Below are 26,842 nucleotides of genomic sequence, written 5' to 3' on the forward strand. Positions count from 1 at the left end.
TACTGTGCATCATGGTGACGGTACTTAGCAGCAACACGCCGTATTCTCAAAAATTCACTGAGAACAGATTTCGTGTTCACCCCACAAAAAAATGCTAAGACTGCGAGATAACACACCGGTGAGTTAGCTTGATTTCCCCATCCTACATACATCCAGGTTTCAGAAGACCGGTACGTAACAAATGCATACCGTTTAACTTGTCATTTGAAAGATACAGACACTTACAAGGCAAGAGACAGCACTCATCTTCAGCGGTTGCCTGCAGTCTGCCCACAGGCACCCGCCCTCCCAGTCCAAACCTCTAGGAGGAAGGAAGCCACAGAGCTGCTTGCCGTCCTAGCTACGGGGCGATGGAGCTGGGACCCCACATTCTACTTTCCCACATTCTACTGAGAGGCAATTTTATGATTCTTCTCAAATTTATAGACCATTTCTCCTTCAGGAACTTCTACTAAAGTTTTAGTTAGTTTCCATTTTTTCTTTCATTTATTATTATTATTATTTTAAAGAAAAAGCCATCCATCTCCATACTTTGAAGAGCTGGCTATCACTTGGGTTTGTGACAAATTTCACCCACCCTCCCCCTGTCCAAGGGCTGCTATCTCTTCCAGACCTTCAATCCTGGCCCTCAGGCCCTCAGGCAGCCCCACTTCCAAAGCACTGCCTCCTGTTTTCCTGAATTACTCTGACAGTCAACACTCCAGGTGGTCTGCTAATTTTTTCCTCCCATCTCCCACTTTTCATGACTAGGGTTTGATGAGCTTGCCTCAATTTCCTCCCTGAATCTCTCTATTGTCTTCCATTTCTAATAGGAATTTTTAAAATACTTATTTTTATTTTATGGGTCTTTTGCTTGCATGCATGTCTATGCTCTGTATGCATGTCTGGTGCCCATATAAGACAAAGAAGATGGCAGATTGCCTAGGGCTATAGCTAAGGACAACTGTAAGCAGCCTTGCAGGTGCTGGGAACCAAACCTGAGTCCTCTGCAAGAGCAACAAGTGCTCTTAACCACCAACCCATCTCTCCATCCAGTTTCTGATATATTTTTAATTTCTGAAATTTTTAAACTGTCTCAATGATTATTTTTATACATTTTTAAATAGGGTCTTATTATATCCCAAACTGTTATGAACTCACTAGGGAGTTTGTGAGGACGACACTGAACGTCTGGGCTTCCTTTCCACTTCCCAAGTGCTGGGATTACAGATAGACGCCACTCTGTCTAGCTGACACTGTGGGGAAATGAACCCAGAGCTTTGAGCATGCTGGGAAAGCACTACACCAAATGGTTCTTCCTGCAGCGTCTGCCTCTCCCAGGCTGCTGTATTCTTATCCCGTCAGCCCCAGTTGTAAACACTGGGGCATTCTGCAGGGCGATGCTTGGCTGTGCACACTGACTGTGGATGCTCACTGGTGACTGGGAGCCTTGTGACACAGGCAGGCCTTGTGGACTTCACTAGCTAGCCACTCATGGGGCCCTCTGCTAAGGACCCTGGACTCCTCGTCTTCAGCCTGGGCTCTGGGGCAAGTCAGAGGTGTCCCGTTGCCTAGGATACCTGGCCACCAGGGTTATCAGAACACAGTGGGCAAAGACTGAACTTTGGAGAAGTTATCACGAGGTCCCCTGCTTTCACTAGAGCAAGGTGGTGGCCACGACAGCAAGAGACAGGGACCCTCCTTCAAAGCTGACATTACAAGGCCTCTAAGGGGTTTGGGTTAAGGTAAGACAGCCACTGGTGATCAACCCTGAAAAGGTGTGAAGAGAGAAGAGGTCAGGCACGGTGGTGCACCCCAGGAACCCCAGCCCGCAGACAGCGGTGGAAAGAAAGTTTTGCCCCGGATGTCAGTGTGAGCTACGCCATGAGCTGAGGGGCGAGGCAGGAACTGGGGAGGATGAAACAACATGGCTTCTATGCTGAAGAGAAGCTGAAAGGTAAGTCACACCACAGAGAGATCCGCGTGAAGTGAGGTGGGGACCTGAGAAGGGAGGGAAAGGGGACCCTCCAGGAAAACCCTGGCTGCTCTGCCTGCAGGTCCACACCAGAGCCGGGTGTAAGAGTGACTCGGGAAGAGCCATTCCTGGAGCAGGACAATGGAGGGACACACAGAAGGGATGCCCCAGGCAGCCGAGCCATACTGGATGCGGCAGGCGTCACACTAGACCCAACTTAACGCTGGGCACGCCGCTGAGGAGAGTGCTGGAGCCGCAGTCCTGGGTGGAGCCGCAGTCCTGGGTGGAGCCACGTCTGAGCGACCGAGGAGCCCACGGATATGGGAACACCTCAGCCAGCAGCCACGTGGGTGTATGTGGCGGGTTAGGAAGGGAGACGGTGCCAAGGAGGGCTGGGGACATTTGGGGAACCCCTTATGGGAAACCTGGCTCTAACTGGAAGTGCACACAGGGGCCACACTGCCCGTCTCACTTTCTATCCCTGCACACTCTGCTGTCTGCTTAGGCAAACTTCTTCAAGGCAGGCCACTCTCCACCCCTACCGTCTTTTGCTCCTACCTACCATCCGGGTCACCCAGAATCATGGGGTCTGTGAACAGTCACCTCCATCAGGGACAGATATATTGGGGGAATCTGGCAGCTCAGCAAAGTTCTCCCAAAAGATCGGCACTGCTCACCACCACCACCACCCACTCCAAGGTAGGCAAGTAACTCCTTGAAGAACCCACTGAAGAACCTGCTAGAAACACATCGAAACTCGGCAAGGTAGATGTCAGCACTAGCTTGAGTGTCCTCCAATCCTAAAGTTCGGACACTAAAAATAAGCAAATGACAGCAACAATGAAACCCCCAACTTCCAGGCAGAGAAGAAGGTTTGGTAGAAATAGAGAAAAGTTTACTGATTTTTTTCAGTGATCCGAAATATTGTGGCTATATATGGGCTGCTGTAAGTGGGCTGCAGATGGCCTCGCCAGGCATTACTACGAGGAAAATGGATTACAGCCCTACCAAGGGCGGCCATTAGAGAAGCAAAAGAAAATTAAACAAATCTAAAAGAGAGCCATTTAGCCCCTTTCACGAGACGCGGCCACCTCGCTCGAGTCTGTTCGATGCTCACAGGCCGTTCTCATTAAGGCAAATTGCAAGCAAGCAACAGAGCGGGAACAGAGTGCGTATAAAGCAGCCCGCGGCGCCAACATGGAGGGAAGTGTGTGTGTGCTGAAATGATGGGGATCTCCCAGATCGCCGGGGTGTGCCAGCCGCATTAGGCTTCTGATGGAACTCCATCTTTTGAAGAGCTGGTCAGCAGAGAGGAGAAAATGAGCTTGGATGACGGCCTCCATGATGCTCCCAGCCACACCCACTCCAGTAGGTGGGGCTGTTACAAAGGATGCAGTGTGCTTTAATGATTTCCTAGACACGGCTTCCACAAAACACCCACCACACACAGCTCTGCAGAGCTGGAGAAATAAAAAAAAAAAAAATGATTGCACATTGGAGATGCTTCAGTCTGTCTCTCCAATGATCGTCCCCACATCCAAAGAAGACGCATGAGAAGAAAACTGCTAGCCAGCCTCGCTGTTCACGCCCACAGGACGTCAGCTTCTTGCCCTGGTACCCAAAAGACGGGTCTCACCTTGATACTTGAAGGTGTGGGATACGCTGGTGCAAGGACTCACTCAGAAGACCGTCCAAGCAGAGAGTATAATCTGCTGATGATCAATCCCCAAAATCTCTGAGCTCAGAAAAAGCATTCACTTTACCTAAAGTGAGTTCTTAACTGCTGCAGTTGGAATGAGAAATGTCCCTGATAAGCTCGTGTGTTTGAAAACTTCATCCCAGCTGGTAATACTGTTGGGAAGGGTTATGGAACCTTGCTGGAGGAAGTGGGTCACTGGGAATGAGTCTTGAGGCTTTGCCGCCCAATTCTACTTCCTGTTCACTCTGCTTCCCGGTTGCTTATGCAATGTGACCAGCCGCCTGAAGGGCTTCTCCAACACCAGGGCTGCACCCCCTGAACGGTGAGCTAAAGCAAACCTTGCCCTATAAGCTGTCTCTTGTCAGGTCTTTCTGTGTCACAGGGCAGACAGGGAATGTCACATGGCACTGAGAAGGGGACGCCACTCTGGCCCACGGCAATCCATGTTAACTTTAAAACGTGCAGGGGCAGGAAAGGCGCATTACCTTCACCGGGAAGGTCTCCTGTCCAAATCCATCCAAATGCTCTACTTCATTGATGTACATCAGCTCCGCTTCTGCAGGCAGGATCCCACTACAAGCAAAACAGCACCGGAGGAGGAAATGGGCAGCAGTACAAAGTCAGCGGAAACGTCCCTATCCTGACAGGGATGACAATCATTTCTTTCCACCTGGGAGGGTGGTGCCTTGTTAAGGTGGCATTAACTAACGTTCAACAGCCTTTTACTCAAAACTGAATAAGAAAGGGAAGGTAGTCAGGCAGTGGTGGCGCACGCCTTTAATCCCAGCACTCGGGAGGCAGAGCCAGGCGGATCTCTGTGAGTTCAAGGACAGCCTGGGCTACAGAGTGAGATCAGGACAGGCACCAAAACTACAAAGAGAAACTCTGTCTCGAGAAACCAAAAAAAAAAAAAAAAAAAAAAAAAAAAGAAAGAAAGAAAGAAAAGGTAAATTACTCACTTAAGAGACATAGCCTTAAAATCACTAATTATTCAACACATCCCTGTGAGCAATGCTGTCTGCTTTAAAAAGATTCTATTTTGCTCAGGACTATGACCATTTCTACAATTTTAAAAAGGAAAATTTTTAAAGAGGGAGGAGGGAAGGGGGAGAGGAAGAGAGGATAAAAAAAGAATATGAGGCGGGCTGTGAGGAAGCAGGAGCACAGCTCCCCCACCCACCCCCAAGCTCCACTCAGAATAATAACACAGAGCCCAGTCACATGGTAGAGCAGGGAACCGCATGAGCCAGGCCAGGGGTAGGACAGTAAGCCGTGCTGGCTGCCTTCTCAGCCTCCGCCTGCCTTACCTGTGGGCCTTGTGCTCCTGGGCCACCTTCTGGGTCAGCTCCTCCAGAACAGCTTCCTCCAGCGCCAAATCCTGGAAGAAAGGAAACACTCAGCTCAGGGGTGATATCTGTCATGGTCCCTGGTCAGGTGTCGCCCCGTGACACATTCCTTCTCTCTCTCCTGCAGAAGACTGGGCTCAAGTGTTCGGTTTCTGCTGTTGCTCACAGCTCCCACAGACAGTGGACCCACACAGACAGCTCCCACAGACAGTGGACCCACAGACAGCCCCACAGACATGACACAGACAGCTCCCACAGACAGTGAGACCCACACAGACAGCTCCCACAGACAGTGGGACCCACACAGACAGCTCCCACAGACAGTGGACCCACACAGACAGCTCCCACAGACAGTGGGACCCACACAGACATCTCCTACCACAGACAGTGGGACCCACACAGACAGCTCCCACAGACAGTGGACGGACCCACACAGACAGTCCACAGCAGTGACCCACACAGACAGTGGGACCCACACAGACAGCTCCCACAGCCAGTGGGACCCACACAGACAGCTCCCACAGCCAGTGGGACCCACACAGACAGCTCCCACAGACAGTGGACCCACACAGACAGCTGCCACAGACAGTGGGACCCACATGGGCAGTTTTTTTTTCCCTTCCCTGTCTATCTGCCTCCCAGATGCACTTTTATTAAATTGCTTGGTATGCACTTGTGTAGTGTGTGTGTGTGTGTGTGTGTGTGTGTGTGTGTGTGCTGTGGTGCAGGGGCATTTGTGTGTGCACATGAATGTGTGTGCATGTGTGGACGGCAGAAAATACTTCAGCTTGTGCCCCTTGATGTCGGCCACCTTGGTGGGTTGGTTGGTTTTTGCTGCTGTTTGTTTTTAAACACGAGGACTCTCACTAGCCTGGAACTCACCAGGTAGGTTAGGCCAGTTGGCCAGAAAGCTCCAGGGACCCACCCGGTTCTGCCTCCTCAGCACTGGGATTGGGAATCAAACTCATGTCCTTGCGAGCACTTTACTGTCTAGCTATCTCCCAAGGGAACCCTGGGAAATAAGCAAGCTTCTAGCTGTGAGAGACTGCAAGGATGCTGTGTGCCTGAGACACTAGCTGCAAGCATCTCGAGCCACACCAGGTGCTAATTCTAAAAGGCATGAAGAACAGAATAAACCGGAGATCAAAAGGCTCCACTTTGAAAATGCCCAAAGGCCCCTTCTGCTATTATACTCAACTCAATGCCTCCACCTGTGTCGGGCGGGGGGTGGGGGTGACAGAGGTATGTACCCCCCAGAGATGCGTGAGCGTGGCAGTGGCTGAGTGACAAATGGCAGGGTGTGTGCCACAGCCACACACCTGTGGAACGCCTGCGTACTCCACTTTGTTCTTTTCTCTGCTGAGGAAATGCCATCCGACAACCCAGTGACTAAGGAAGATCAAACAGGGCCATTCATCCGGCCTCCCCCGCCCCCCAGCAGAGGAATGCATGCTTCCCTTTGAGAGCTCCGGCAGAACCAGGCGGAGGAAAGTTGACAACTTTCCATGGCTCCCCACTGCTTGCACAATTAGGTCAACACCTGGGCCTGGCATCTGGACCTTTGTTCAGTGGGACCCAGCCATTCCTTCCAGATCTCCTCCCCTCAGAGATCAGAGCCTCAGGCAAGCTTCTGCTCTCAGCACGGCTTTTACTGTCTCCGTTTACCCTGGTGCCCACAATTCTGGGAAGAGTCCCAGCACATCCTGCTCAACTCCCACAATCCTCTGTGGCGCCTTCCCGCCCCTGGATGTACCCCTCTGCTGTGGGTGCCTCTCACATCCCTTCTGTATGTTCTGCCTACGGTGTTTCTTCTGTACTATTCTACACGCCATCCGATTTCATTTCTTGTTTTCCTTCACCTGCTAGAATCTGGGTACCTCAAGGGCAGCCATTCTTCCCACTGAGTCAGAGGTCAGCCATGGGGCTTTTCCACAATGACCATTCCAAGTTCATAAAACAAAGGCAGTGGTCAATAAATACTGACTGACCAGAGCTTGCCGTATGGCATATAACTTCTGTATTACTAGACAAGCGGTTTTGATTATACAAAACGGGTCACCAGTAGTTGGTCCCCTCTGCTTATCCTGTCCACTCGCATTTCAAAATGCAGACGGAGGCATTCATCAGCTCACATCTGCGTATCACAGACTGAGTCACTGTGATAGTAACACAACCAAATCACCGGCTACAGAGAATTTACCCTGGACCAGGCTGGGTACCTCTTACTGATGTTCTTTCTCCTTGCTCTTCCCAGTGGAGGTGAGTTTATTCTCACTTCGGATGAGAAGGCCGAGGCTTCTGACCATCAGCTAACTTGTTCAAGGTGTGTGGCCAGTAAGGGTGCTAGTCTCAAGTAGCCTCAGCACCACTCAGGTACCGTGTGTGTGTGTGTGTGTGTGTGTGTGTGTGTGTGTGTGTGTGTGTGTTAAGGTTTCCGACCACAGACCACCCAGACAGGGCATGGCGTGGTAGACTGAGGATGTGTCCTCAGAAAAGAATGATGAGGGCGGTAAGCCAAGCCTAGAACATCCCCAATTCAGGCATGAACATGGGCAGCCACCATATGAAATTCAGCACTGCCCATGGAGACTTTGGGGGAAGATAAAAATACTTCTGATCTTTCCCCCAGACACGCACCTGGCTACTGAGCAGTTAAGATGTGGCCAATGCAACTAGGGAACTGAACCTCTAATTTTATTTAAACTTTAACCTAAATTTAGATATAAACATCCACTTGGGGCTAGTCAGAGTGAAGGCAAATCCAAGAACAATAATCTCAATAGTAGGGAGGCAGGGTAGCTGAAGCAGGAGGATCACAAGTTCAAGGCCAACCTAGATTAAATAGTGAGTTAAGAGTTGGCTTAGGCAACTTGAGACCTTGCTTCAAAATGAAAAACACAAAAAGGGCCAGGAATATATGCTCATCATATTTTAATGTCTCTGTTGGCACCTAAGCTGCATCTCCTTTCTAGACTTCCAGACCTGCAAAAGTCTTCCAGCAGGGAACGGAGGACTGTGGAGGAGGAGCTGCCAGAGATGAGCGCTGGGAAGGGGCAGTGGTGGAAAGACTGGCAGGCAGCCCTCAGTCCACCTCAGCTTCATTCAGCCCAGGGAGCATGCTCCGAGAAACCTGTGCTGTAAGCTCTTGGGGGACAGGTATTATATAAATGACCACGAAAGGCCACAGCAGACCTGCCAAGTCCCTCTTGGGGCCAAGCCACAGTTGGGACATGGGACACCTCTGTGCCTCCCCTTAATCCACTGTCTCCTGTATCAACCCACGTGTCTCGGGACAACTCGCTGGAAAGCAGCGTAAGGACCTGGGATCTGCAGCATCTGCCCTTTAGACTCAGATCCGAACCTGTAACAGTCTCTGTTCATGCAGGCTCCAAGAGCCCTACCTCTTCAGAAGCCTTGGGTCTCAGCCACCATGACGCCCCTCCCACGAGACAGGCCACGGCCAAAGTGACAGCTGACTCTTTCCCAAATACCTCCTCTTCCTTCTGTCCTGATCGCGCCTTCTCCCCTCTGCTCGACCTCTTATACCAAAGTCCTCTGAGACACAGCTGACACCCCAGTCATCCCTGAGCCTCTCCTCACCCCTGAGGTACGTGTGGTCTCTCCCCAGGTTGTAATTCCTGACCTACGGAATTGCACCCTGATTGATTGGGCAAATCTCACGCTGGGAACATGCACTGCTCTAGATTCTTGTGCAGTTTCATTCCCAGGTGTCTACTACCCAGGTCAGCACTTGGGACAAAACTGAACAACAACAACAAAAGAAAAAAAAAAAAAAAAAACACCAAAGGAAACCATGGTGAGTGGCTATTTCTAAAAGGAGAGCCAGCAGCTTGCAGCTCGGCTCTTCCATGAGGTGCCTTCTCAATGTATTCAGTCATCGCCACAAAAACTCCTCTCAGTGAAGCCTCCAACCAGGCCACAGATTCCCCCAGGGGTAACTCCTCGTCTATCCTCCAATCAGCTCAGGAATAGGTGGTTTTACTTCACTGGTTCATTCCAGAAAAATGTACCTGCACACACCATGTACCTGCACACACCATGTGCCAGGCAGCAGTGGGCCACAGAGTCTCTGCTTTGAGGACCCCAGACCTGGCATTTTAATTGAGAAAATAAGTAACAAGGAGGAGCAAGTTCAGACATGGAGGGGGCTGGGAAGCGCTCACCCAGGTGCAAGCTCCTGAACAGGACGTGGCTGGCGGCCACTGCCCACGGCTGGGCGGGCAGTGAGGCCTTCCTGAGGTCGGGGAACACTGACCTCACAGATCTGGCAGAGCACTTGCCAGCAGAGGACACCCAACGGCCAAGGCCTGGGGCAGTTCAGTATGCTGAGGATTCAGACTGTCCCAAATGTGGAGGGAAGGAAGAGGACCCGGTAGACGAGTGTGCTCATGACAGACACTAACCGTATGTATTCATGAGGTCTTGTCTCTTCCACGGCTGCCCTGTGACGGGTGCTAACATACATCCTAGCGACGAGGGGCAGCCACAGGTCCATTCTCCCCACGCCCTCTCCGTTGTTCTTGGACAGCAGTAACCCCAGCAGGAACGAAGCAGTGTTATACTACTGTCCTCTACATGGACACTCCCTTGTGCTCAGTGATGCCATCTTTCCTGTATCTCCTGATTTTTTTTTTATCTTCTTTTAAGGTCCCGTGTCCATTTTGTGATAGGTCATGTGTTTTCTTATCACTTCTGAGTTCCACAGATTTGGCTACAAAGCCAAATATTTGATGTGCAAATATTTTCTCCTCATGTGCGCACTTCACTCTGTAAGTTACGTCCTTTGCTGTGTAGTTCATTATGATGCGACCCTACTGCTTTTTACTTGCTTGTATTTTAGGGGTCCTATGTCGGAAACCATTGCCAGGACCAAGGTCTTGAGTCCCTCGGTCTTCCTCTAACAGTTTAAAGTCTCAGGGCTTATGGCTGATTCTTAATCCACTTGGAGCTGATTCGTATATACTGGGTGAGAGAAGGCCCCAATTTCATCCCATCTCATGTGGATACTGAGCTCTCCGAGCACAGCGTACTGTAGATACTGCCAGCCCCCTTGGTCAAAAAGCAATTGGCTGTATGGAATTGAAATGTTGGACTTATTTCCGGGCTCTATTCCAGTCCAATGGTCACTGTGCCTGTTTCTAAGTCAGAGCCAGGCTGTCGTCAGTCACCACCACGTGGTGGCTTCATTTGGGTTACTACTGTTATGAAGAAACACCGTGACCAAAAGTAAGTCGAGGAAAGGCTTTATTTGGCTTCTGCATCCATCATCCAGCACCGAAGGAAGTCAGGACAGGAATTCAAGCAGGGCAGGGACCTGGAGGCAGGAGCTGATGCAGAGGCCATGGAGGCTTCTGCTTACTGGCTTGCTTCCTATGGCTTGATCAGCCCATCTTCTTATAGAATCCAGGACCTCCAGCCCAAGGATGACACCACCCACCATGGGCGGGGCCCTCCCCCATCACCCACCAATTAAGAAAATGCCCTACAGGCTTGCCTACAGCCCGATATTATGGATGAATTTTTCCTGGTATTTTCTCAATTGGAGTTCCGTCCTCTCAAATGACTCTAGCCTACGTCAAGTTGACATAAAATTATCCAGTACACATGGGAATGTATCTTAGGGTCAGGAAGCACGATGTCCCTGGCCTGGTTTCCCTTGGCTCAAGACTGCTTTGGCTACTCGGGATCTTTTGTGGATACACATGAATTTGAAGTCTGTTTTTCCTATTTCAATGAAGAATGGCATTGTGATTTTCGACAGGGGTTGCATTAAATCTGTAGGTGACTTTGGGGTGCATGGGCATTTTAACACCAATTCTCTAAGCCACGACCCCAAAACATCTGTTTGTGTAATCTTGAATTTCTCTCATCAGTGTGTTATAGTTGTTAGTGCATGATTCCTCCAGCTCTTTGAGTGAATTTATTCCTACGCTTTATGTGTTTTTTAGGCTCTGATAAGTTGGACTTGTTTCTGTATATGTTCACCAGTTTTCCTCCATCTCTTATCTTCTTTTGTGGTTCTGAGGATTGAACCCACAGCTACACACACTCAGCAAGTACTCTCCAACTGAGCTGCCTCCCGCCCACTCTCAACACTTGCATTCAAATGGTACTAGCAGCCTAGCTGAAATAGTAAGGGCAAGAATGAATGAATGAATGAATGAATGAATGAATGAATGAAAGAAAATGAAGATCTGCACAGAAAGACAGAGGTAAAATAGTCTGTATTTGCAGATTATATGATTGTATACATACAAAAAGTACAGATTCCATCAAAAGAAAGAAAAAAAAAACCACTATTAGAACTGATAAACTTAAAATCAACCCACAAGACTTGGTGCTATTTTCCTATGCTAACAAGGTTCTATCTGGAGGGGAAAAAAAAATCAGAAAGTGTCTTGACGTGAGAAGAGGTCCCCTTATATTCCTGGTGCTTTATAACAATTGTCTATATTAAAGTATGCAGACTTCCTCTCCAGGAAACACAGAGAATTCAAAATAAAGAATGAAATGTCCAAGGAAAGTAAAAAAACAAGGAAAAAAAAAAGAAATGAACTCACCATAGGAAACAGGACATATTCTCGGAGGAATTCTTGGGAATCAAATTGGTGATAGTCTCCAAAATCCGCTGAGAAGACAAGACAGGGAAGCAACAGCCATCATTAGTGAAGACACAGAATAAAACATGGCAAGCGTGTGCCCACGTATACCTGTCTACGGCGTTCTCTCTGCAGCCCCATTAAACAAGATTGGTGGGTGCCAAGACGTATCTGCTGTTGTCCCTACTTTTACCTAGCAACTATCTGTATTGGAGTTTAAACCCCTCTAGATGACTTTTAGGAAGAGTGAGGAAATTTGGAAGCAAGCCCAGATGGCTATTTAAAGACTTTAAAAGCAACCAGTGTGTGCTTGTTGAGTGTGTACCAGGTTGGTATCCTATGTCTGCCAAGGGGACTTTCTAAGTCAAGGTTAATATGGAGAAATGTAGCTGGAAGTGTATCTACAGCTGGGAATCCCCTCGGTAAATCACCCTTGGCAAGCAACCTTGAAAATCTTCACACCTCCTGAACACATTTACATGTCACAAGATACCAGGAATTTTCTTCCCAGTGGCCATCTCATGGAAATGGAAATGCCTCTGCCCGCAGAAATGTCAACACTAGGAGTCATAGAGACAGCCATGATCCCCTACAGATGGCGTACAACTGTCACTTGGATGAGGAGCTCAGAACAGCACAGAACACCACAGCCTGCTTCCAAGTTCAATCACAGGATAGCTCCAATCACCTCTTTTCTGTTTCTGTGGGTGTGTCTTTCTAACGGCCCAACAGGAATTGTTAGGAAAATGAGAGAGGGGAGAGAGGGAGAGAGGGAGAGGGGGGAGGGAGTGAGAGAGTGGGAGAGAGAGGGAGGGAGGGAGGGAGGGAGGGAGGGGGGGGGGGGGAGGGGAGGAGAGAGGAGGGAGGAGGGAGGGGGAGGGAGGGAGGGAGGAGGAGGGAGGAGGAGGGAGCGCTGTATGCATGTGTGGATGCACTCCTCCATGTAGGCACATGAAGACAAGAGGCCAATCTCTGGTATCTTTCCCAATAGCTTCTGCAACCTTATTTAAGAGACAGGGTCTCCCACTGACTCGGAAGTTCACTGTTCTACCCAACAAGTCCCTAGGGTCCTCCTGTCTACCCTGCAATGCGTGCACGGATGTGTCTGACTGTATGTGGTTCTTGGGATCTGAATTCAGGTCCTTATCCTGGCACACCAGCACTTTGCCAACAAACCATCTAGTCAGCCCAGGAGAACGATGGTTCAAACATTATACAGTTAGCAGAAGTTTCATCAGACAGGCAGAATAGCCCACCAACTTCCCCAAGGATCTCACAACACGCAGGGTGCCCGGAAAATGCCAAATGAATGAACGGTGAGAGGAGGAGCACACCTGGAAACAGAAAAGAAAGCTTTTTAAAGAAGGAAGGCACAGTTTGAAGATGAGGGACACACTGGATTTTCTCCATCCTCTGGTGTTACTGTAATGTCCCTATTACTGCTGCTCCCACAGCAACTGCCCACCATTTCTTCTCTTTCTGCTCCTTGGGTGGACAGAGGAACAATGTGCAATGGACATTTTCATCCAGAGTGACATGTCGAAGGGAGCCATCTCTCCAGACATTAGCACTCAGAGGGTTCGAGTTCAGTTCCAAGTATGAGACAGAAGTTCAGCTCATAGCTCCTAAACCAATAGCCCACACCAAGAACTTTCTGCAGCTAGCAAGAAAATAAGAACGGAAAGGGAAATCAGTGCCCTTTTAAAAGTTATATACTCTCTTGGGGTTGGGGAAATGACTCAGCAGTTAAGAACACTTGCTTCTCTGGCAGAGGACATGGGTTCAGTTCCCAGCGCCCACATGGTGGCTCACAAATATCTGTAATTACAGTTCCAGTGGATCTGATGCCCTCTTCTGGCTGCCCCAAGTACTGCGCACATGGTGCATATACACACTTGTTGGCAAAATACTTATACACACAAAAATAAAAATCTTTAAAACAATTGTACACACTCTTCTTATTTTCAATATGAGCAAATGCATTTAAACTACCATTCAAAACAATTAGAGAATACAGATCTGGAGATTGGCTCAGTGGCTAAAAGCATTTGCTGTTCTTCCAGAAGACCTGGGTTTAGTTCCAAGCACCCATGTATGGTGCTTTATAGCCACCTGTAACTCTAGCTTCAGTGGACCTGACGCCCTCTTCTGGCCCCTACACACACCCGGAAACACGCTCACACATGTACACATAAATAAAAATTTTAAAATACAAAGCACACATAAACACACAGAAAATAACACACTCTACAATGTAGAGAAGGTTCAAATAGCCAGGAAGGTTGAAAGGCAGGTTCACTCCAGCTCACGTTCCTTGTCACATGGCCACCATCGATTCAAATTTCCCAAACTCTGTGACAGTGAGGTACAGAATACTGGTTAAAGCTATTGTACTTAAGAAGTGGCAGTAACTCATTCACATCACAGGATGTGACCACACCGCACAGTGGAATAATCCTGAGAAAACGTCTCCCACACTCTGAAAGGCAGCCTCAATTACAGGCTGGATTGAAAAACTATTTCTTCAGTTAGAACTGTAGTGGAACCATAATCGAACAAGCATGGCTGACTTTATAATCTGCTTGGAGCAATCCACCCTCCTGCCACCCAAAATCACTAACTTTTCATCTTAATGCAAAACATCCTGAAATGACCAGGGAGCCTCAGCCAGAGGTCGCTCAAGCGAATCTAAACGTTCTCTCAGGAAGAGCACGCCGCGGGAGAAGACGGAAATCCGCAGGCTGCCTGCCTTACCTTGCACGGCTAAGCCGGCTAGCCGGATGACTTGCTCCAGTGTGCAGCGTAACCGCCCTTCCAGCACATCCTTTTTGACTTGCAGGTAATACTGATATCTGTTACGGGAAGAGAGAGCAGCCGTAAACACACACTGGGAGTCCACAGCAGGATGTACAGGTGACAGCGGTGGCGTCATTGCTACGAAAGGCGGACAGTGACCTCTGCCCCTGTGTCCCTCTGTCCGATGTAACAGGTGCTGAAGCCTGTGAGAACACTGAGAACATTCTCATCCTAATGGTTTGTTTCTGGGACCTCAGCATGAACTAAGACCAAGAATGTCCCGGAAACACTCAACAGTACCTGCTTTCAGTGGCTTAATTGTCAATTGGACAAAAAATCTAGACTCACCTGACAGATGGCCTCTGGGCATGTTTGTGTGTGGGGGACTATCTTGATTATCTAACTGAGGTAGGAATAAAATTTTTAAAAAATGAATCTTAAAAAATAAAAATTTATAAATGCAAAAGTCTGGTAGACCAGATCACTAGTTGGTCAAATAATGGGGAATTCTGTCGAAGCGTTTTCAGAGCCAGGCTTCACCTCACATGTTTGAGATGTAAGAAAAAGATGATTTGAACTTTCCAACCTGGAGTACCCTTCCCAAAAGCAAAATAGAGATAGAGCGAGCAGCCACATATCGGGTCTCTGGTCTAGGGGATCCTCCTGCTTTCAAAACTGCTCTCGGGATGACCCAGACCTTCAGAGACCTCCCGAATCCAGGAGTTTGCTTCTCAGACACACCCTCTGCAGAGCTGTGCTCTCACGCTCTCTCTCCGACCGGACTGCCCTGCAATGCCACCAGGTAAATATGGACGGCAATTTGCTCCTGGTAATCATTGTTCTGTATTTTACTTTGACGACTCTGTCTGGGAACTCAAGGTCACCCAAAGCCTAGTTTCCCTCGAGACAGACACTCGGGTAGGAAGTGATTGTTGTTAAGTAGACCTGCACTGTGACCCCCTCACCTAGTGTCTGCTAGAGGATAAGACTGGCTCTCCAGCCAGCCCAACCCAGCAACGCCCAGCTCTCCTATAGGGCAGGGCAAAAACCAACCAAACAAACAAAAAGCCATAAACAACAAACACACACAAAAACAAAACAGGTTAGTCTTTGGTAGGAAAACCTCAGATCTGAAGAGCAAACACAGGGAGTGAGTCCTTTTAAATCAAACCTAACGTACAAGAGAAAACCAACTTTTGTTTCTCTACTCCCACCTGATATTTTACCGGATGAATTCTAAGTGTTTCACAGGTTTCACCGTCCAGTCAGGGATTTCCTCCTGCCCATAACGTTTGTCTGTATCAACGAACGATCGCCACCGAGCTTTCGAAGCCAACACCCAGATAAGCTTTGGTCTGCTTGTCCATTGAAGGCCACCCCTCATCGGGCATTGCTCTGCCCTTGACTCTCAGCACATTTCTGATTCCTCTTTCTCCCCAAGTCCCAGCACACAGGAAAGGAATGAGACACAAGAACTTACGGCCAAAGTCATTGCGGGCTATGAAACACCACTTTCGTCAACTCTGATGGTGCTCAGACTAACAGGGAGGAAATATCAGGATCAGTGCAAAACCCAGTGAAATCCAGGGCACTCTGTGTGTGTGTGTGTGTGTGTGTGTGTGCGTGTGTGCGTGCGTGTGTGCGTGTGGTGTGTGTGTGTGTGTGTGTAAGGGGAAAGAGATTGGTTCTTAGGGAGTTTAGTGACAGTACTTGCCATGGAAAAGGAAGTCCAATGATCTACGTCCTCATGGGAGTCTGAACAGATAACACTGAAGCACAACTTTATACGAACTTAGAATCTTGAAGAGAGTAAATCAAAATATCCAACACTAAGAATCCTGATGGTCACAGTCATGTCTCCTGGCATTCTGAGCTCCTCTGTGCAGAGCATCAACGCCCCAATTCATATTTCCCAGTTTTCATGTTTCTCTCCAAGAGATTAATGGTTCCCTGCAGTGGCCACAGCCCAGTGCTTGCCTGTCTCTCCTCTGAGCCCAGGCTGCAATCCTAACCCCAGTTCCTCTGCTCCTCCATATTCCAGGAACTCCACCAAGAGTCCACCATTATCCCCTTTGCGTGAAGGAACACATGCCCGGTCAACTACATGCAAAGCTTGCACAGCCTTATTTCAATACACGAAATGCCGGTGTTTAAAAACCAACACCAGGTGTGGCTGCATGAACCTGTAATCCCAGCACTCAAGGGGCTCAGAAAAGATCACAAATTCAAGGCCAGCCCAGGAGAAGTCTGGGCCAGCCTGGGCTACACAGTGAGACCTTGTCTGAGAACAAAATGAAACAACAGCTAACTGACAACATACCCTATTGGTGCACCTGCTGGGAGGAAGCTCAGGGAGTCTGAGGAGAGAGGGAGGGAGGGGACTCCAGAGGGATGCTGCTCATCTTAGAACACTGTATGACCTTCTGAGATCTACACCTGCCCTTCAAGGTTCTGTGTTCGGAGACCTCTGGCATCTTGCTCACTGCGTCCCTGGGCCCTGGGCCAGTTCTCCGGGGAACAATACCTCGCTCACTCCAGGTAACCTTCTCTTCAAGAGACCCTGGGAAGTGCCTGGGAGTCTTTTGTGGAGGAGCTTTCATCTCTGCGACCCCAGCAGTTCTTAGAGGGACGAGACAGAGTCAGTAAGAGGGTCCTTAAGTTATTAAACCCCTTTTAAGTGCCAAGAGTTCACTGTGGAAGCAGATAACGTCTTTGAAGACGAGCCACTTCGAGTCTGAAGATCCTACTTTCAAAACTGAGAGAATGAGAGCAGAAAGAGGGCCGAGGAAAGGGGTAAGCCCCACGTGTCTCTCCAGCCACGTTAAAGGGAATCGAAACCAAACAACAAAACCCACTAAGAACCTAAGAGCAGGCTCTCGGTCCAGAAAGCGCCTTCAGGAAAGAAAGCTACAATGGGATTCTGAGAACCAACCAAAGTGCGGGTGTGTGCTGGAAGCGGGGGGGGGGGGGGGGGGGGGGGGGGGGGGATCTGAACTGGGAAAGGAGGTAAAAGCTCACCTCATCCCACTAATGACACAACGTTTGACTCTCTCCCGTGACATCCCTTCTCTATCATGGGTGGTTTCCACTTACTTTCATTTCTTCAAGTCAGAGAGGCATACAGGTGTTAGCACGGACCTAGGAAGTGCTTCCTGGGAGCATAAATGCAAAATATGCTGTCACTGGGGGAGGACCAGGCCTCAGCCTCTGCCTCAGCTCGAGGGCGGGGGGCGACCACAGCCAGCCACGACCCTGGCCAGCACGGCTCTTTGCTACGCTGTCTGATGGGGCAGTCCTTCAGTACCTGGGGGAAATGTTCATAAGGATGTCTTCACATTGTGTGCCAGAACTGACACTGTTCCCCGTGTCATTCCTGCAAGTGAAAATGGCCAGCCAAGATGCTGTAGCAGATTCTCTTGGGGACGAGACCAATGGCCCAGGAACCCACTAGATGCACTTCTCCTGAGTGAGCCTCATACTCGGGTGTCCGTCCACGTCCTTTTGTTTGGCTGTTGCTGGTTTTCAGACAGGGTTTCCCGTGGCCCAGGCTGGCTTACTGTGTCACCGAGGATGACCTTGAACTCCTGCTCCTCCTGTGTCTACCCTCCAAGTCCTGGCATTAGAGGCACGAGCCACCGTGCCTGGTACACGACACCAGGGGTCAAGCCCAGAGCCGCTTCACGCCAGGGATGCCCTCTACCCACCGGGCCCCATCCCCAGGCCACATATGCGGCAGGTTCTACTCAGATCATCCTGTGGCAGGAAACAATGACTCCAGTCCTACAGCGAGGAACACTGGAATGTTCCTCACACGTAGGTTGGTGTAGACGTGCGCTTAGATGCAGAACGCCAGAGCTGTGTGCTCCAGCCTGGAAGCCATCCAGACCACAGAGACCCCTGAGAAGCCATGGAGATGTGTGCTGTCACCGCGTGAGACTGTGGCGGTGTCTAGTAAGACTGGAAAAAAGAAAAAAAAAAAAAAAGAACAAAATTTGGACTAATCTGGAAATTATTTGCTCGGTTTACTTTCTCACTGAAAGCCCTTTGTAGAATATAAAAATGGCGTCCCGGAGGATCTGAGAGCAGAAGCCAGCGTTCCGTTTTTAGAATCGCTGGGTTCCTCTCTGTTTTGGTTAGAGATACAACTCTAACTGCAGTAAAGCAAAACCGTGGGTCCTATTTTGGAAACATACAATTTCATGGAAGTATACTCCACCCTGTCAGCACTGTGGGTGGAAGGGAAAAATCCAGCCAGCCAATCCTTCTGCCAGGAAACAAAGCACAGCCAAGTTTCCAGAGGGACCTCTGTGAATCTGAGCTTGCAAGGAAATGTTCAAACATTCCTCATCTTCAGAGCCCTTGGAACCCCCATCTGGCTGCAGAGGCCCAGGGACAGGTTTTAGGTTACAAGTTGTCGGCTCTCCCTGTAAGAATCAGGATATAATTCTACATGTTGAATAAAGGTGCATTTTCTCATTTCCTCTTTTTGGCTTGATTTTTAATGTAAAGCAAAAATTCATTTGTTGAGTAAATGCTAGTCTCTCTGGGTGGTGCAGACAAGGGTCCCAGCAATCCTTGTTGCTAAACATAGTAAATGGGAGCTGAGAGATGCTATGAGCTTGGCCCTGGAGGGGTCCTTTATCCTGAATGTTCCTATTCCACAGCACAGACAACTTTTCCAATTTCCTTCTTCCTCTAAGAGTCTGAGCTGAAAGTTGGTGTTTATTTTTAAATGCTAAACTTAGCCAAGTCAACGGAGCACTGAGTATTCTGAAAGAGGTATTGAGAATTCCCTCAAAGTCTACACGCAAACATTTATTCTCTGTGTTTCAAGATGTGCGGCCAGGACCCCTCACCTCCGCTTTCGTTCACACGTGAGGAATCTGAACCTTCTGTCTGTTTTATACTTTCAGACCTGCCTCGTCTGCTTGAGAAATGCCTCGTGGTAGCCTACAAAGCTGGGCCTGTCTTACCGCAGAACCGAGAAATAAGTGCCAGGAACACAAAAGCTTCGAGAATGTGTTTCCCACCCCTACTCAAGTCGAATCCCTCCTTCCAAGTCCAGGGCAACAGACGATCCCCAAGTTGGGAAGAGCCCATCACAATAGCAAAGCCTTCAGACCTGCTGGGTTTGCCCTGACTGCCACCCAAGAACACTGGCATGCTCAGGAGTGGACGGAAGCAGAGGAATGGCCGGCTGTTATGGGGCTGGAGGTTCTGGCTTAGAGGACCACACCACCCCTCCCCGCCCCCCCACACACACACACAGCACTAGCTAGCCTCACTTCCTGATAACAGTGTTGGGCCAATGGAGTGTGAGTACAAGTGACTGGCACCCTTCAGCAGGCACCTTCAGAGCCCGTGAGATTCCTATTTCCCTTCACCCTCCTGGGGCTCCTGTCTCCTGGACAAAGACGACACTGTGAGGAACTTCAGCCTCAGGTGAAAAGATAAAAAGTGTGAGTGTGTGTGTGTGGGGGGGGGGTGCAGCCCTCTGATGATGAGTGCCGGAGAGATTTGGAGGACATATACGGATGCCGTAGAGTTGGTCCTAAATAAGTAAGTTGGGGAAGATTCTAACAACCACGCCCACCCCTTCCAATGTGGACAGCAGGAAACCGTGCTCAGAGAAAATGACTTGCCCAAGATAACATCGTTTCTTAAAGGCAAAACCAGATGGCATCCGAGCAGGGCCAACCACAGACATGAGGAGAGTGGAAGCTGATTCCCAGCATTCCTGGTGGGCCCCCCAATTCCCTGAAGTCCCCAAATGAAAACAAAACGGAAAGCACCACTGTCTGTGCTTCTGAGGAAGGCAGGAGGAGGCTGGGCCTTCCCACGGCGGCCTGTGTGTGCCTCCGCCCGGGGCTGTCCCACAAATGCACTGCAGGGCGTGTTTCGTGTGCGCTGAGAACTCTCCAGGTCTCTTTTATGCGGCCTGCAGCCAGGTGGCCTAAGGCACTCTGAGCTGTGACCACCAGCCTCTACCTCCAGTGTCTTCGTGTGTTCCCATCCACTTGTTCCCTCTCCACAGCTGAAATCCAGCTCAGGCCACTTCTCTCCCCAGCTGAGGAGCCAAGATGGATGTCACAGTTGTAGAAGGACAAGTTTACACTCTGAAGCCTTCACAGAACTACGGAGGATCAGAGGGGGAAAGGTCACTACTGTCTTGATTTCTAAGAGCTGGGTAAGGTTTAAGATGCCATTTCCTGGCTAGAAGCCTTTGTTCACAACTAGCATTATCAGAAAGCCCTTTTGCTGGAGTGGACTGGCACCTTCTCCCCGGGTGATGGAGAATGCCTCAGAAAGCATCCTCTTTTGATGGTTTGCTGTACAAGTAAGAACAAAAGGCAAGAGGAAAACAATCAAGCTGTCCTAGGATTCTGGAGTAGGATGGAGCACGCTGAACTCTCAGACTGATGGGTTGGGTAGCAGCTGGGGAGGCGAAACTCATCCATGCATTCCAAAGGCTCTTCTCAGCGGCAACTGGAAATACTGGGCAGGGCGGCCCAGAGTGGTTTTGTCCTCCATGTCCAGATAACTAGGCAGGCATATATAACCAGACCTATCTGGCCATCTCCTTCCCTGGCCCAGAGCCCTCAAAACCCTTGGGAAGAATTTCAGTTCAACAACTCCTGACATAGATAATAATGTGTCTGGTACCTGGTCTGCTCGCTATCTGAAAGCTTTTATGTTTGATGAATGTCCGAGCTGACGGTCAATTACAAATGTGCCGGCAGCAGTACAAAGAGAACACTAGAACAACCACAGAAAACAAAATGACCCCCAAGAAAACCAAACAGAAGGAAAGGAGCCAGCCCCACAAGTGACAGTGATGACCTTAAAAGGGAAAGCCTGTCTTCGGGCCTCACTCACAATCACAAGCTTACCGATGTGTACTCATGAAAACACACACACACACACACACACACACACACACACACACACACACGTTTCCCTCACACACATAGGCAGGGTTTCTTTGGCACGTGCTCTAGTCCACGAGCTCTCCACAGCACCTGATCAGTGATCACCTTCCCTCATCAGAGACACCTAGCTTCTTCGGGAGACTACATTTCTGTGACTCAAAGGCTTGTAATTCTTTCCTTAAAAGGACAATGTTTGTTTAAATGCACACACACACACACACACACACACACACACACACACACACACACACGGGCCCTGAGCGCTGGGAGAAAGACCAATGGCAGCAAATATTGCGTAAGAAGCAAGACAAGCCCTGACGTGACCCACACTCTCTGCTCTTGAACTCGAGTTAATTATAACAAATTACAGGGACTCCAAGTATAGTATAGAGAGACCATAAACTCCCTAATAGTGGCCTATATTGAACCAGGGTTCTGTGTAAAAGAAGAATTCAGTTTCTACAACACATCACAGGGCAAGAGGAAATGTCCCAACTCCACTTCTCTATGTCAGTGGACACAGATCTCCTCACGTTGATCCTTTATGTAGGACTAGAAAGGGCCAGAGGCCTGCTGTGGCTGAAATGCTACCGGCTAGAGAACCATGACGGCAGAAGCCTAAAAAATACAGTGGTATTGGTGTCAAAATAAAATTTGAGTTTGTTTTAAACTACCTTAAGATCTCTTATAACTCAGAAAACACAGTTTTATAGTTTCTAAGAAAGTTATACAGAAATATTCACGACTGCCGCACAATTATGGCCCCCAGGTACAGTCAAGAAAATTAGGGATTTAAAGTCACACAAAAAATTGTATATGAGAAGTTGGCTCAGAAAGTAAAGGTGTTTGCCAGGTAGATTGTTTGGATCCCTGGGATCTACATGGTGAAAAGTGAGAACAGACTCCGACAAATTGTCCTATGACTTCCATATAGATACTATGACATACACACACACACACACACACACACACACACACACACACACACACATAAATAAATATAATAGAGAAAATGTAAAACCCTTGGATGTGAGTCAGGTGTATGCCACACACCTTTAATCCCAGTACATACAAGGCAGCAGAGGTCATTCACAGCCCCGCGGTCCTTCCTCCAGCCTCTAGTGACCCCCAGCCTACAGCACCCCCAGCACCCCCAGCACCCCCAGCTCTCAGTGCTCTCCCAGTCCTCCTGGACCCTGCATTGCACAGCACAGTCTCCTGCACAGTCTCCTTGGGGACTTTCCATATCAGCACCTGGAGACTGAGTGAGTATCCCGAGGGAGAGAGAGAGAGAGAGAGAGAAGAAAAATGAATCACTTCCCACTAAGGTTGTTAGGTGTGATGTCTGGGACATGCAAGAGTTTCAGAAATGTGATGTATAACTTTGGTCTTTGTGCTCAGAAGCCTGAGGCAGGAGCATCACTTGGGAACAGGGGTTCAAGACCATGGGGGAACACTGAGACATCCAGTTCAAAACCAGTTTGGGCAGGCTGGATGATCACTGTGTAAAACACCTGCCACATAAACCTGACAACCTAAGTTGAATCACTGGAATCCATGTAAAAAGCTAATGTGGTGGTATGCATAACCCCACACCCACTTCTACCACGGGGGGGGGGGGGGAACAGAGGCAGAGACGGAAGAATTGCCTGGGAGTTGGTGGGCCAGCTAGCCTGGAGGACACAGAGGGACACTAGGAGAGACCCTAGTATACATCCTGCAGACCCTTCCTCAGAGGGATGAACAGTGAGAAACAGCTCCTGAAAAGTCGTCTTCTGAGCATGCGTGCACACACACACACGAACACACACACACAATCACACACAATCACACACATATACAGACACACATCACAATCACACACATGCACAGATACACATATCACACACACATGCACATACACACATCACACACACACATGCACATACATACATCACACACCACACACCCACACAAAATCACACACATATACAGACACATCACAATCACACACATGCACAGATACACATATCACATACACACACATGCACATACACACACCACACACACACACACAAAAATCACACACATATACAGACACATCACAATCACACACATGCACAGATACACATATCACATACACACACATGCACATACACACATCACACACACACACACACACAAAATCACACACATATACAGACACATGCACATACACATATCACACACCATACACCACACACACACACACACACACACACACACACACACACACTAAATTTTAAAATAAATTTCATAAATACAGCCCGTTGCTCAGCAGGTACAAAGGCTTAAACTTTTGCACACCAGCACAATGGCTCAGTGGGTAAAGGGACTTGCCACCAGGCCTGACGACCAGAGTCCAATCCGTAGGATCCACATGGACAAGGAAGGAGAAGGGAGGGAGGGAAGGAGGAAGGGGGAGGGGATGTGGCTCAGTCCTAGAGCACTTAGCACGCACACACACTTGGACTCAGTCCTCACCGACCCCGAGTGTGGAGGAGTGTGGTTGTGATGCTTGTGCTCACAGTGAACAGAGAGGAAGGGTGAACTTCAGTCCGTAGTGCCAAGGGAGAAACATTCCTGTACTGCAGAGTGTGAACTGAGCTGCCAGGGGAGGGGGTTCAGACGCTGCCACGTCAGGAACCAGCAGCCTTACAGAAGGAGATAAATCAAGACGTGGGCAGCCTGCTCGCTCATTAGCCAGCTCCAGCCACTCCTCTGAACTCCAGTGGCAGGGCAGAGAGCCTTCAATTCCTCTCACGCTAGTCCTAGATGTGACTCGACTCATCTGCCTGAAACACACACCTGCCTGCCCCGAAAATCATGTGTCCGTGATATTACCTCCCATCCACCGTGGGAAAGGAGCTTAAGTTACCCTTGGAAGCATGAGTCAACTGCCCAAGGAGACGTCTTTCTGGTTACAAGCCAGGCTTGCGGCAAGAAGTCAGCAGAAATGCCTGAAAATGTGGTTAGCAATCAGGGGAATAGGGGGACCGTTAGTAATATACCTGGTATGAAGAAGGAGGACAAGAGAGACCGAGTGAAAGGGCCTATGCTCTTCCTCAGAATCCTTAACTAAAGGCGACATCACGGCCAAACGGGGTCTGTCTCTTGTCGGTGAAGTCATACGCCCGAAGCGAGGAGGAAATACTGACTACAGGCTTAATAGATGTTTGAAGGAGCCACGAGACAACAGGCTTAATTACTTATATATTCCCCAGAAACTATGATAAACACAGAGAAAAAGTTCAAATCTTCCAGCTCATTCTAAGTGACTGAAGCCAGACTCTTGACCGACAAACTTGAGACCGTAGATGGAGGTGGAGACCACCGGGTACCACCCCGACTCCTGCAGGAAAAGCCCAAGAATCAAGCCCCTTTCGGCTTCTGTAAATGCACCATCCTGGACTCCCAAGCCTCAGCCACATGCTGGAGCGGAGGAGAAGCTTCCACACCAGCCAAAAGGCGAGTGGCGTGCCTGGTCCCGGGATGCCTGCCGCTGGGGGGGCTTCAGTTTCAGCCTGATGATAAACATTTTCTGTTCAGAATGATGGATAGAAAATCCGTCCTACTCAGTCTGTAGTCATCTGGACAGCCCCAGGCTCTACACAGAGTGATTTCCCTGTGTCTCCTGTGTCTTCACGTCATCTCAGACCTACAGCCTTCAGGACACTAAGATTTCTATTTACAAGCACGGAACTGGAGGTGCACAGTTCTCAAACGGAAAACAGAAAGGAGAGAAAAAACTACCCCAAGTCTGAGCCACGATACAGCATGAATCCACTGGCCAGCGATGAAATGTTCAGTGTTGGATATGAACAGTTCCCTTATAGAATCTTCAGCAGTGGCTGGAGATATCCAATGTGGCCACAACTGCCGAGGATAAACACCAGAGCAGCAAATATGTCACTGCCCAAGAACCTAGCATCTTCCAGGCTGCGGTTTCTGGCAAAACTGCCCGTTTTCTCTTCAGCATGGAAAGGTCTCCCTATAATCCTGTTTTTCAAATCCCTCTCAGGCTCTAGAGTAACTGTATTCTTTCATCCTTAGAGATTAACTTTTCTAACTGTCTCAGTATCAACACAATCTTTCTAAAAAGTTTCTCTTGTGTATGTATGCGTTGTACAAGTGTGTAGGTGTGCACCGTGATGTGGGGGGGGCGGTATATTTGCATATATGTGTGGAAGCCCAAAATGGTTGTCTTGAGTTTTCCTCCATTCCTTCCCACCATTCTTTGAGTCGGGGTCTCTTAACAGAACCCGGATCTCACACACGTGGCTAGTCTGGCCAGCCTGGTTGGTCCAGGGATCCTCTATGTTCTTATCTTCTGAGTCAAGACTACAGCCAGACCACCATGGCCACCCAGTGCTTCTGTGGGTTCTGGGGCTTTGAAGTCTGGGTCACAGCAGGCTGTTTAAGCACTGAGGCATCTCCTAAGGCATCAAAATTTTTTATAACCCTGAACACAAAGATAATTTTAGGGTAGAAAAATAGTTGACTAGATTAAAAAAATGATGAGTCAAAGTTTCATAGGAATGACTACAAACAGATAGACAGCAAACTTTTGTTGAAGTTGAGGCAGGGGTAGGGAATTGTCAAGTGAAGAAATGTAATTCCCATCTTCTATTCCATAAAGGGATAGCCGCAAACACATTCCTCCTCTCAGCCTAGGACCACTCACTAAGCCAGAAAGGGAGCACATGAAATATGTCCTCCATAAACCAAGAACTCAAAGGCAGTGTCATAAATCTTTGATATGGAATGTCCCAAGAGGCCAAGATCCCTAGGGTGGCTCTACTGGGAGGTGACAGAACCTTTAAGATGTGGGGCATGGTGGGAGTGATCGAAGTCGTGGGGGAGGGGCTTGAGGCCCATGCACCCAACCCTCCCTCCTCCTTACTCCTTCACTCAAAGAGGAATAGCTTTGCTATCATGTGCTCCCATCAGGATGAACCGCCACCCAAGAACAGGGTCAACCAGTCCTGAACCGACACCTACAGAAGTGGGAGCCAAAAATAAACCCTTCCTCTTCGCAGACTGATTTTGTCAGGTGTTTACTATTAATACATGTAATCTCAGCACTAGGGAGGTGGAGACAGGCTTGCTGGTGAGCCAGGCCAGCTAAAGTGAGCCAGTGAGAGACTCTGCTCCCAAAACAAGATAGGTGGCTCCTGAGAAAAGATACCCGAGGTTGATGTCTGGTTTCTGGAGCGTGTGAGCACACAGACACATAGAGACAGACAGACAGACAGACAGACAGACACACACACACACACACACACACACACACACACACACACACAGCACCAGCCATGCAGCATACATGATAAGCAACTATGAAGAGGGTACCATCTATAAATGTTATGAAGTACCTTGGGAATTCATGGCATATTAAAACCACATAAAAAAAAAAATCAGACCCAAGAATTTACAGAAAACACCAGACCAACGATGGGTGCTACACCTTTATGCGAACG

At 48.9% G+C, this 26,842-nt stretch overlaps 1 protein-coding gene across 1 annotated transcript in view; it reads right to left on the reverse strand.

The window, feature by feature from the left end:
- Ptpn14 (protein tyrosine phosphatase non-receptor type 14) overlaps positions 1–26,842 on the reverse strand; it is a 90,102-nt gene that overhangs the window by 38,239 nt on the left and 25,021 nt on the right. Inside the window, 4 exon segments of the mRNA XM_037211149.1 lie at positions 4,139–4,226; positions 4,961–5,031; positions 11,581–11,648; positions 14,374–14,471. Coding sequence (XP_037067044.1) covers positions 4,139–4,226; positions 4,961–5,031; positions 11,581–11,648; positions 14,374–14,471 — 325 coding nt within the window.

This window comes from Peromyscus leucopus, chromosome 15, assembly GCF_004664715.2.
Source record: "Peromyscus leucopus breed LL Stock chromosome 15, UCI_PerLeu_2.1, whole genome shotgun sequence".
NCBI classification, from domain to species: Eukaryota; Metazoa; Chordata; class Mammalia; order Rodentia; family Cricetidae; genus Peromyscus; species Peromyscus leucopus.